The 13,116-nt window shown below is 35.6% G+C and overlaps 1 protein-coding gene across 2 annotated transcripts; it reads left to right on the top strand.

Moving 5' to 3' along the window:
* Positions 1-184: 184 nt before the first annotated feature.
* LOC121373875 (BTB/POZ domain-containing protein 6-like) lies at positions 185-12,875 on the top strand. 2 transcript variants are annotated; one of them, XM_041500662.1, is made up of 3 exons: positions 185-497; positions 9,220-9,505; positions 11,397-12,875. In XM_041500662.1, exons 2-3 carry the CDS (start codon positions 9,225-9,227, stop codon positions 12,460-12,462), a joined length of 1,347 nt encoding a protein of 448 aa, XP_041356596.1. In that variant the 5' UTR covers positions 185-497; positions 9,220-9,224; the 3' UTR covers positions 12,463-12,875. The 2 variants fall into 2 exon arrangements, with proteins under 2 accessions (XP_041356596.1, XP_041356595.1); XM_041500661.1 differs by having other exon boundaries at positions 185-517.
* Positions 12,876-13,116: the final 241 nt, after the last annotated feature.

The following is a 13,116-nucleotide window of genomic DNA, read 5'->3' as shown; positions in this document are numbered from 1 at the left end:
AAAAAATAGGTGGCCTTAACTTTACGACCCAACCCGTCCGGCGTTGTGTTTTTCTTAGCTGTCCCGCTGAGAGTCCAGCCTTAGAAACAGTTGACAAGTGTTTTGGTAATAAACCGAGTCTGGCTACAACGATCATACAGTCATTTCAAGTTATCTTAAGCGGTCACACAATGGAGTACAAAAAACGACCGCTTAAGACAGATGGCCGCTGATTACAGGTTGCCACATTTACAGTTTTTAAAATATAATATTATGTTGTTGTTTCTTTTTTACCATCTATACTGCTAATTTGCTGACTGAACTCGGGGATGATCACACGGCTTCTAGCTAGACTGGTGTTTGCTCCTAATCTTAAATGAATATGATATGACAGAACACGACGGTACCAGTTAAAGTGATCGCGAGCGCTCGCCTTCCTGAACACGTCTTTGCTTTTCCAGGAAACTTCAACACAATACCAGGAAGTACTAGTAGTTCTCAGTCCAGGTATTTTAAAGGTAAATCTATACTACCGAAGGTAAGTTTATGTTTACTTCAGCCTGTAATTTCTACATCACATTGTGTAAACTCAGGCTAGTCCGAAGAGAAAAGTATTGACTCGTGCGCGCTAAATGTCTGTCCTCATATATAATAATACTGAACCAAAAAAGAAACTTCCGATTTTCAGAATTAGCCTATGTTAATCTTTTTTTTTAAAGAAATCAGTTAACATTGAAAATGAATTACATCTTGAGTGTCAGAATTTATCGATTTTACCCTCCGTGTAACACCGTGTTTGTAGTGGAGCAAAGCGACAACGTGACAGTTGATTTTCACGTGCAAGCATGGCTCAACATGTTTCACGCAGTTTGAATTGGTTTCTTCTTCCTTTTTTTTTTTTTTTTTTTTTAATCAGTTCATCGACTTTGTAGTCAGTAAGAATAACACGTAAAATTTCGCAATTTATTGAAATTTATATTTTTATCAACACACCGAAACACATTCCATAGTTTTCACATGCATTACGCAGTTGCCCCGTACACGTGCGTGGGGTGTCATTCTCGATTTTGACAATTTTCAGGAAGGTCCATTAATCACGGTGGAACATTATTTCTGTCAAATCTTTTTCATTTCTGTTGATCATACAGTTGTTATTGTTTTTTTTAGTCATTTTTATTGTTTGAATTTCCGATTTACTGATAAAAAAACGTCAACTCTCAAATTTCACATCTGACCCCAATCGTCCTTCAAGATCTTTGGTGGTCGGTCATAAAACCTACTGTAATACTAAACTACCGGTTGTAATGTTTGCCCAATTAATTCACTATTATCATATAACCATTCCCCACAGTTAATATACCTTACAATTTTGGCCATTGTAAATTCTTATTAGATTTCCCTTACTTTTTTTGAAGAGTATCTATCTATCTGTCTATCTATCTATCTATCTATCTCTCTCTGTATATATATAATTAAATTTTCTTTGCGTCTATACACTTTATAACAATCTGATTGGACCAGTGGTTGCGTTGCGTAACTGTATGAATGGCGTAGCGTGTCAGCGCGAAGCCGTTCATACATAAATGTGTAAAACGGTTTTGATGTTTATCATCGCATGAACGTCAAAAATATAACGTTCAATTCTTATAATTCCAAATGCATTAATATTACCATTATACAAAACTATATTAAAAACTTTATTCCACAATGATTTACAAATACACAAATAAGTTACGGTACATTCGTTTTTTTCCCGTCAAATCTCCTACTCGTTCTACTGATTTACTGGTTTTATAAATTTTAATTTTCTGAATCAAATGTGGATAAAAAGTTATAGAATTTAAAATAACTAACATCAACTGATAACGCAAACAGTTTCTTTCAAAAATATCAAACGATAATTAATTAAGAATTGAACGATCTATATACTTAAATGGAAGATTTGTTGTAAAGCGGTTAGAGTATGAATGTTTAACTAATTAACATGAGGGAAACAATTCGGAAAGCAAGGGGAGCAGAAAAAATTCGGAAAGCATTATAGAAACTGAAAGAAAAGGAGTTTTAGACTATTAACTAGCTTAGGGCGAAGTGACGTCAGCTCTGATTAACTCCAGTATGCACATTGTAAACAAAGGCAGTCATTTACGACAAGGCGCTTCGCTTTTATCAACCGGACTTGTAAAACAACATAAATGACTTTATAATATAATAAACTATTTAACTAAATATATTTCCATTTGCATTAATAGAACGAAATGGGGTTATAGTATTTTTTTTCTCTTAAAAAAGTCTAAAGAAAAAATGCATATTATTAGGCCTATTTGTAGGGTACGTTGAAGTAAAAACGACCACTCACGATACCCAAGTGATAATTATTATTATTTTAATTTTTTTTTTTTTTTTGGGGGGGGGGGGGGGTCTACATAATTGGTCAGTTTTATGATTTTAGATGGAAAAGTCTGCTTAATCAAGGGTTTCACTGAATTATTTACAGTAATATAGCAGGACGGCTGATAATGTCCATTACCATTTCAGGGGTGGCCACCCCATAATACTCTGTGATCTTTATAAAACGTGCACGTATTTTGTTTGTGTGTCTAGACACCATGACTTGGTGAACGTCCGAAATATACACCTGCCAATCAGGAACCACAGGTACAGGCCACGGAGAGAAAAGACCAATTAACTAAGAAAACACTCCGATTATCATTTAAGTACGTGGGTTAATGTAGGGACAAAACATAATACAGTTATTTCGACACTTTGACAATGATGGTTTATTTTGTATTGAAAAATAATATATACTTATTGCTGGCTTACTGGGATGGATATTATTACAGAACATTTCGATGCATCCGCAAACATTGTTTCTTCAGTTTTAAGACTAATTCCTGACGTGACACGTTAAGTATTACGTAACCACCGGCTCGCCAGAGGGCGTATTCACTGGGATGATACAAAATGGCTGCGCCAGTTATATATACTAGCCGTCACATTTAACAGTTTTATTAATTAACTATACGATTATACTTGTTGATATTAAGCAATAATTAGCATTACATATCGTTGAATATGCATACCAGACCAAATGCCTTAATTGTCCCTTCCTTTAACTTGAGCTGCCACATGAGCTTGAATTGCCCCATTTTTAAGCATTCCAATACCTCTGTTCATGTCATCGTTGTTTAAATGTCACATTTTATTGTTTCGAGGCATAAGGTTGTATGCAACATTGACATGACTCGAATCTGTTGCAATATTTTACGCTGCAACACCCTTGGATAACTTTGTTAACTTTCAAACGCATGGTCACATATTGCACATGCTTCATGTTGACAGTGCAGTGACAAGTGAGTTGTTTATTTTATGAACTGCAATCCTTTCCATGTAACCCCTGCGTGTGCTGTAACCTCACCGTGGTGCAGGGGTGTAACATTCTCTTTGAGAATGGCCAATACAGCACAAAATTGAAGTTTTGAGTAAAATTCAGTATCCGTAAAATTCTGTGATATTTGTGTTTTTGCACAGTTCTTTACACTGTTTTTGTTTAAGTCTTGAATTTTTATATTGATGTTGATCATCACTTTATTTATTTGCATTACCATAGTTTGACACCCAATAGCCGATGTATTTTTCGTGCTGGGGTGTCGTTAAACATTCATTCATTCATTCCTTCCTTCCTTTCCATGTAGTGACCGTGCATACAACATTGATAAAATTTCAATCCCTAGCAAAAGTTGAGTGTGTGTGTGTGTGTGTATATATATATATATATATATATACAGGGCTCGAAATGCAGTGTTAGTACATGCACCGGTGCATGCTGATTTTTGCGTGTGCATGTAACTTTTAAAACTGGGTGCACGCGGTGCATGCTAATATTTTTCAAGTACTGTGTATTGCGAATACTAGTATCCTGTTGTCTACCATATTCAGACTCAAGTTGTTGAATTTTGCGTATGCATTTCGTAATTTGTTCGCCACATGAAAACGATAACTTTTATCTTATGGGCGCATCCATTTTGTATCCCATAATCCTACTTACAACAATGGCGCCCTTTCGGTCATTTCCGTGAAATATATTTGCGAAAATTGCCGGCAATATCTCGGTTATATCCGTGAACGGTATTAGGGAAGGTGGTCGAGACCGACTTTGGGGTATCCACGCGCATAACACAGTTGTTGTCGTCACTGACAAATTGAACTCCGCCAGATCTGTGATCAATACAAAGCACCGTAACTGCCTTGAACATTTTCGACCTCAGATATGGGCACTTGATCAGATGATTGCGAACGTGCAGGTGCGTTACTCGCGTAGTTGACTCGAAGTCAGCCAGTGATTATTTCAATCGCAACTTCTCGTCGAATACCGTAGGCTAATTTATATTATACCAACAGATCTTATCAAGTTAAAAAAGTTGATAACTTGCTTAATACAAAACACAAATATTCGTACGTTTTTGTAATAGGCCTATTATAGATTTCTGTAAGGCGTTTACTTTGGGTGAAATTTTCAAATTTGATCAAGAATCAGTAATAAACGCAGTTGTATAACGTTCCAGTACTGTTAATAAATAAATAAATATAGGTATTGCCGAATAATTCCGAATAGCATCGTATAAAAACAAAAAACGAAGTTGCCTTATTTTTGGTGCATGCAGAATTTTAATGGTTTATGTAACATTTTTTCAGCATGCACCTGGTGCATGTAGATTTTTTTTTTCATTTCTAGCCCTGATATATATATATATATACTAAACAGCATTGAAAACGCACCACCAAGAAATGTTTGGATTTCGAAAAGAATACCTGAGCAATAAATGTTTTTGTTGTGAACAGCAATAGATGGATGATTAATAATGACAACAAACAAAAAAGGATGCACAATCATTGATTAGTTTTAATTCATCTACGTATGAAAGACACGTGGGGTCACAATCAAAAGTTAATAGCGCGTATGACCACCATCTGCAGCAACACAAGCCATGCACCGTCTTTTCATCGACCCAATAAGTCTGCGAATAGTGTTCTGGGAGATAGCATTCCACTCCTGCTGTAGTGCGTTTTCCAGTTCTCTAAACTTATTCATTTGTGGACGACGTGAGATGCGTTGACCAAGGTAATCCCAAAGCACTCTATTGGCGATAAATCAGGGGACAATGCTGGCCATTCAAGCAAAGGGACATTATTGTTCGCTAGATACTGTATTGTAACACGTGCTGTGTGCGCTCGGGCATTGTCTCTGCTGAAATGTGTGCATATCCCGATGCTGATGAAAGAAGGCAATGATATGATTTTGCAAGACGTTATCCCGGTAGTAAATGGCATTCATTCTGCTAGGTAAACATGGAGTGCTGTTCGGTGATGGTAACTGATCCTGCCCCACACCATGACACTCCTTCCACCCATTGATCCGTCTGGACAAGGCAGTCATTGTGGTAACGTTCTCCACGCCTACGCCACACCCGCAACCGACCATCAGCATTCCTTAAATGGAAACGGGATTCGTCAGAGAATAGCACACCATGCCAACGTTGTAATCTCCAATGACGATACCTTCCTGCAGATGGCAGCGTTCGATCACGAATATGGAGGCGAACAATATGGCGATCTTGTCGTGGTGTAGTAACACGTCGTTGGCTTGGACGTGCACGGTCCCTGGTGGTTCCTGACTGCTGGTATCTCCTGTGATTGTTGAATGGTGGCATCCAAACCGCTGTGCAATGACTCTACCATATGCTGCTCACCGTATTTAGTCCGTTTGCTTCAAAAGGAAACAGATGAATTGGCATGTAACTTCATAAAGAATAAAGATAAAATTCATATTAAAAATGTGTTCTTAAGCTTTAAATCCATACCAACTCAAATAACATTTTTTGAAAAAAGAAATTCAATATAAATAAAAATGTTTCTTTAGAATTACCATTAAATTATACAGATTAAATCTCATTTTTAATACAGGAGTGAAGACAAAATACTAGAACAGCCAAGGCATGCAGCTTGACTTGCATTGTCTCTGAAGTAAACAAATAATGCAGTAGAAAAAGAATAAAGGTAGAACTGCGCGTGCTGTAGTATATAAACAAGTCTGGGTTGCAATCCACTTCGTGGCGATACAAGAGTGATGAAATAAACTTTGTGGTGATGCAAGAGGGGGTAAAATCTTCAGTAGAGGATTTCCACGGGAGTGGCTGTCCTATAGAAGAAACACGCACACGTGTGCGTTTAATTTGGATAGTGTAAGTGCTACAGTAGTAGGCTACTAATAAAATAAATATCGAAAGAAAAATAAATCTGTGAAAAAAACAAAACAAAAAACATTTTACCAAAATATGCGATGTACTTAATTATCATATTATAACGCATAAAAAAACGTACTTATTGTTTATTACAGTAATATTTGGACGGTTATATCATCATGTAAGTCTTGGTATCACTTTAGATCTGATTTGTTCTTGTTTCATGCAAATCGCTTAAACTTAAAACAATACCGACGACAATCAATTAACTGAACTTTGGAATATGCCCTGCATTAATGGAAAATTTTATTGTTATTTTCATATGCGCTGACGTTAGTGTAAGTTAAAATTACAAGATAGATTTTGATCTTGCCCCAGAATAATGTAAGCTAATTAAATATTATTTCTTTTTAGCATAACGTTGAATAACAATTGTCAAATAGTAGCTCTACTAGATAATTATGGCGTATCCAGTCCATTCCAATAAGCCGACGATTTCCAGATTTTAAAAATACATGCAATACGTTTTGAGCTCTATTTTTAGAAAGTCTCGGCCCAAAGCGACAGAAGCTGAGTCTGGCGCTGTCAAAATATAGAGCATGTTCTGTCTTTTGCTGCCAGACCTGTAGTTCGCAACACAGTTGCGGTGTGTTTTGTCACATTCGATTCAGTTTCAAGTTTCAGTGTCTTTCTTTTTCAACTGGTACTATACTCGCCAGACCCTAAAATCGATGGTCGCCAAACGGACTACCTTTGTAAAATTCTTAGTCACCAATAAAGGTCGCCACGGGCGACCGGGCGACTGCTAATTCTCAACCCTGTATTCCACACACAAATCAACACACTTGTCTATCTATGTCAGTTCCATGCGGCGGCGATGCAATGCAGTCATCAATTCGTGAGGTGGCCATACCCGATATTAATGTGTTATTTTTGTTTATTATCCCTACCACATTTTATCAATAAATTCGTCCTTCTATCGTAACATTTGGGCCATATTTCTTTCCAAACAAATGCACCATACAGCACTCTTTCAATATACATATAAACATATTTTGGTTTGTTTTTCAACTTTCTAAATATTTGCTGTCAAACTTGCCGGAAGTTTCTTTTTTGGTTCAGTATATTATGGTTTTGTCAGTTTATTGGCTCCGCCTTGGACTATTGTTTGATATAAGCTAGCTCAGCTGGGGAGAGTATACGGCTGGGTAACCACAAATCAAGGCAAGTAAGGACGGGTCCTAATATATAAAATTATTAAATGTCAACCTATCCCACCACTATAAAAAAACATCCGTTAGAACAATTTTATGCATATATATATATGTGTGTGTGTGTGTGTGTGTTTGTGTATAAATTACAGGTATAACAAAATACATAGTTTTGAAAAGAACATATGACATATTGTCCCAGTAATGCAGACACGTTGGAGCAGGTTTGGGTCTCTAACCCACTCAATAATTCTTAATCAAAATATTATTGATAGTAAATCTTACGGCAGAGATGAATTTTACTTTTAGAATGCAGGGAATTGCATTTCGGGACATCTAGTTTTCAACATTTTACGGGTGAGGAACTTTGCTTTGAGTTCGATCTCAGTAGCCCAGCCCCCCCCCCCCCCCCCCCCTCCATGTCTGCTTGCTTCCGGCGTGCCTATAATGGCCTGTCTACACACACACACACACACACACACGTACGTTAAACGTAAGTATAAAATAAATTGGTACTCAATGAATGACGAGCGTTGTCAAATTAAGTATGTATATACTTCTGTGTCTCACTATTTGAGCCTTGATTATAAACACACTTAACTTATATTTAAGGGGCATAGCGTTAATAAACGTGATTTAAGTTTTAAATTCATATTGGATGGCAATCTTTTGTAAATGGTTATTTCATATGATTATGTCTTGTACTATATGCTTCTTAATTCATGAAATTTGTTACAAGCTGAAAAAAAGTGCATTTCTGTCTCAATCATATTTAGTTTTCTAGTTTCAATATTTAAATAATGTGAGCTAGTTCTTAGTTTTATAACCACAGAACGTGTATGTGGGTAGCACCTGATATATAGGTTATTAGATATTGCCAACTTTGTGCCTGAGGCCAGTTTTATGTAAAATATTACGTTTAATAGTTTTGTTTTGCCATCAATTATATTTTTGTTACAGTTAAAATTAATGCTTATTTGTTTTTATAGCTTTAAAAGATTGCCTAACCACGATTAACACCGTTCATATAGTTATTTTTATCAAACATAAACGCTTTTCTTAGCTATTACTTAAGTAATAAAGATGTATTTTGTAATTGTCGTAACTACCGCATAACGCCTAGTTTAAAACCTACAAGCAATATTACTACATTTTCACACACTCCTGATATGTATTATAAATATTTTAGATGGGTTTTGTTTTGAAAGGAATGTTGTCATTGAAAACAAATTGTAATCCGAAATTTGTAACCAAACTTCGATAATATGGAGTCAAATAGCTTCAAAACGGTATTAATTTATCATTCTTTAAATTCCCTTTCAGTGCTTTTTACTTAAATTTTCGTTTGCGAATTTTAAGTTTTCAGAATAAGTAATATACATACTAAATATTGAAATGAGTCTGTTATATTTAATATATTGTTGTTATATTTAAAATATGATTGATATTTATCTTTCATACTTTTCTTATTAAACAGTGTAGAAATATTTGTTTAACTTAATTAAGTATGAAATCCTAATATGATAAAAAGAACGTTTTAATACAAACTCTAATTCATCTGATTCTTCGATATCTCTCCACCTTGACAGTCTATTTTCCCTTAGGATTAGATATGCCTTAATGTATTTTGGTGATTAATTTGTAGGAATATTCTAATTGTTTTTCGAGATAAAATTTAATATTATGAGAAGAGCTTAAATGTGGGTTTTTTTATTTGTTTGTGTGTTGTTGTTTTTTTGTTGTTACATGCTTACATTAAGGCTGTATAAAGGAAATTGATTTTTTTCCAGTAAACATGGCAACCAAAGAATCCAAATCTAAAGTCCAGTCAGGTTTTGTTGATAACTGGCAAAAAGGAAAGTCAGTTACCGATAGTCTCAGTTATTCATTGGAGGAAAAGATTCTGTGTGACGTCACGTTCATGGTGGGAGAAAATCGGAAGCGTATACAAGCTCACAGGTTGATACTGAGTCTGCGTAGTTGTGTCTTCTTGGCGATGCTGACCGGACCTCTAGCAGAGCAGGATAACATTGAAATCCCGGATATCGATCCTGATGTTTTTGATCAGTTTTTGAAGTAAGAAAACCTTAACTTTACTCCATTAGCACACAATTTGTATATACCAAAAATGAAAAGTAACTATTTCATTGTGCCATTGACTGTGGGCGGGACGTAGCCCAGTGGTAAAGCGCTCGCTTGATGCGCGGTCGGTCTGGGATCGATCCCCGTCAGTGGGCCATTGGGCTATTTCTTGCTCCAGCCAGTGCACCACGACTGGTACATCAAAGGTCGTGGTATGTGCTATCCTGTCTATGGGATGGTGCATATAAAAGATCCCTTGCTGCCAATCGAAAAGAGTAGCCCATGAAGTGGCGACAGCGGGTTTCCTCCTTCAATATCTAAAGGGTTACAAAAAATGATCAATTCTCTGTTTAATTATACCCAAAACTGGGATTTAACTGTCAATACAAATAAAACTAAAATTGTTGTTTTTTAGAAACGGAGGTAAATTACGAGATAATGAGAAATGGTACTTTAATGGATGTAAACTAGAGGTTATAAATGAATTTATTTATCTTGGCGTTTTATTTTTCTATAATGGTAAATTTTCACGTACACAGAAGCGATTTGCAGAACAAGGACGGAAGGCATTATTCTCAATATTGAATGTATGTAGGAACAATTTCTTCAATATCGAAACAATGCTTGCTGTTTTTGATACATATATTAACTCTATCCTTAGTTATGGTGCTGAAGTTTGGGGCTTTCACTCGGGTCATGATGTTGAAAAAGTACATATACAATTTTGTAAAAGATTATTGGGTGTAAGAAAAGGAACGTGTAACGAATTTGTTTATAGCGAACTGGGACAGTTTCCACTTCAAATAACAAGAAAACTGAGAATTTTTAAATATTGGATAAAATTACGTAACACTACAAATTGTATTCTAAGGGGTATATATGAAGAAATGGCACACTATAACGATAATTGGTTAATTAACATTAGGCACGAATTGTATTCACTTGGATTGAACTATATTTGGAATTTATCGTATATTGACGACAGTATTTACATTATAATCAAAGAAAGGATATTAGATACTTTTAAGCAATTATGTTACAGTAAAACAATGACAACGTCTAGAGGACTTTTATATCAACATTTATTAAATGAATTTAGATTACAAACGTATTTAAGATTGCCAATGGAAACGCGATATATAAAAGAAATATGTAAGATTAGAATATGCGCTCATAAATTAAATGTAGAATCTGGGAGGTATCGAAACATTGAACGATCAGAAAGAATATGTACTCTGTGTAACGCTAATGCCATAGGAGATGAATACCACTTTATAATAGAGTGTCCACAATACAAAGATTTGCGTTGTAAATATATAAAAATGTATTATTATAAGAGGCCAAGTGTGTATCGTTTTATACAGTTATTAACCACCGGTGACAATAAGGAATTGAATAACCTAGGCAAATATTTTGTGCAAGCGAATACAATTGGAGATCGGTTAATGCAGGATGATAGTTAATGTAATAAATGTAACTTATATCACTTCATTTGTCCATGATTATATATAAACCACACCCACCATAGTTTTGCACGTGTGTATTTTGTATAACTATGTTGTATTATTTATGTTATGTATTCAGCTGATGAGTTGTACAACTCAAAGCAAATAAAGAACTTGAACTTGGTCCTTAACGATATGTCTGACGCCATGCGTCGTTAAATAAAACATTTCTTTCTTTGCGCCGTTGACTGGACCTTTAGTTGAACAGGATAATGTAATTACAATCCTGAATTATAAACCAGATACTGGAATTGGTTATCAGAACTGCAAGATATTTCATATTTTACAACATATTGTTTTCAGACACCCCTTCCTTCCTTTCTGTCTGTCTGTCTGTCTGTCATCAACACCAGATATCACATAACATTATTTTATTTTAGGTTCTTGTACACAGATGACACGTTTATTGATGGCAGGAACGTCATCGGTCTTCTGTATGCCTCTAAAAAGTATGACATTGTCGACCTGGAAAAGAAATGTCTGAATTATATGGAGTCATCTCTTACGACGCATGACGTATGTACAGTGATGGAACAGTCACATCTGTATAATGAAGAAGATTTGATGAAACAATGTCTGAAATATATTTGGCAAAATGGCGATGCAGTTTTAAAATCTGATAGTTTCTGTAACCTCTGTCATGACTGTTTCACGAAGATTATAAAGGCTGATGAACTAGAAGCAGGCGAGGCGTCTGTTTTTGAAGCATCTATTTACTGGAGCGATGCAGAGTGCAGAAGGCAAGGAAGGGAAGTAACTCCAGAAAATAGGCGCAATTTTCTCGGAGAGAGTATATACCTGATTCGGTATTCTATACTAGACCCAAAATATTTTGACCAGAACGTTTCACCGACACGATTGTTGACAGAAACTGAAGAAATTAAGATTCTCCGATCTTATATCTTTCCAGATAAAGATGTTTCACCATTTACTTCAAAGACTAGGTCCATTGCTTCAAAAAAACAACACATTACAGTTATGCGATTTGATGAGTACACTGCCGATTCACTTCGGCGAAGTGGCAACTGTGATGAAGGAATAATGTTTAGCTTGAACACCAGTGCAGAACTGCAAGGGCTTCGTTTGTATGGCTCTTATCCCATTTCATCTGGTCCCTTGTCATACGACGTCAAAACATCTGTATGTGACGTTTTAACTGATACAATACTACCAGGTTCATCAATATCAAAGACAATTTCTTCACACGACGTCATCTACGATGTAGACTTCCCAAGTCCCATACCGCTTGTTAAAAAAAGACAGTACAATCTGATTGTGAGGATTAAAGGCACAACGTTTCGGGGGGAGAATGGAAAATCATCTGTGCGTCATGGCTCTTTCACGTGCTCGTTCTTTGACTACAAACAATGCAGACATAGTAGCAAGCAAGTTAATCATACTACGGTTGCAACTGGACCGATAGCAGGTTTAAAACTGTTAATCTAAAATTTCAGAAGTACATGTATGAACCTTTCTAACACACACACACACACACACACACACACACACACACACACACACACACACACACACAGAACAGAACAGAACTTTATTACACTCGTGGCCATCGTTCGATGACATGAGAGGAATACATAAATAACATAGCATAAACAACATCAAGATGACAATATCTGAATAAGAACGAATAAAACATATATACACAATAGAAGTCTTAGGAGGAGCAGAATTGTTTGTTGATAATAACAATAAATTTACACAATTTCTTAAGGGTGCCAATATTTTTACAACTGAACAGCTTTTTAAATTTATATATATTTGGTCTATTTATGTAGTACTTTTTAATAAATTTAGCCCTTTCCGCTGTAAATTTTGCACAGATAAATAAATAATGAAACTCATCCCCAACATCGTTTGTAGTACAATATATACATTTTCTATTTTCATATAATATGTTCCTCCACCTTCCTTGTTCAATTGGTAAAAAGTGATTGGCAATACGGAATCTAAGGAAGGTGGTGTACATAGTGTTATCCAGAATGTTAAAATAAGATTCAAACTCAAGTTTATCTTTAAATATTCTATAGGTCAAACCCTTAGATGAGTTTGAGATTTCACTTTGCCAGTGTTGTTGAAATTGGT

Source organism: Gigantopelta aegis, chromosome 6 (assembly GCF_016097555.1).
Source record: "Gigantopelta aegis isolate Gae_Host chromosome 6, Gae_host_genome, whole genome shotgun sequence".
NCBI classification, from domain to species: Eukaryota; Metazoa; Mollusca; class Gastropoda; order Neomphalida; family Peltospiridae; genus Gigantopelta; species Gigantopelta aegis.
This window is presented reverse-complemented; position numbering and strand designations above follow the sequence as displayed.

Bases quoted from the DNA above. Each gene is read 5' to 3' on its own strand.
- LOC121373875 (XM_041500662.1), top strand. From the start codon at position 9,225: ATGGCAACCAAAGAATCCAAATCTAAAGTCCAGTCAGGTTTTGTTGAT. The intron at 9,506-11,396 runs GTAAGAAAACCT...ATTTTATTTTAG, and splicing joins GTTTTTGATCAGTTTTTGAA to GTTCTTGTACACAGATGACA.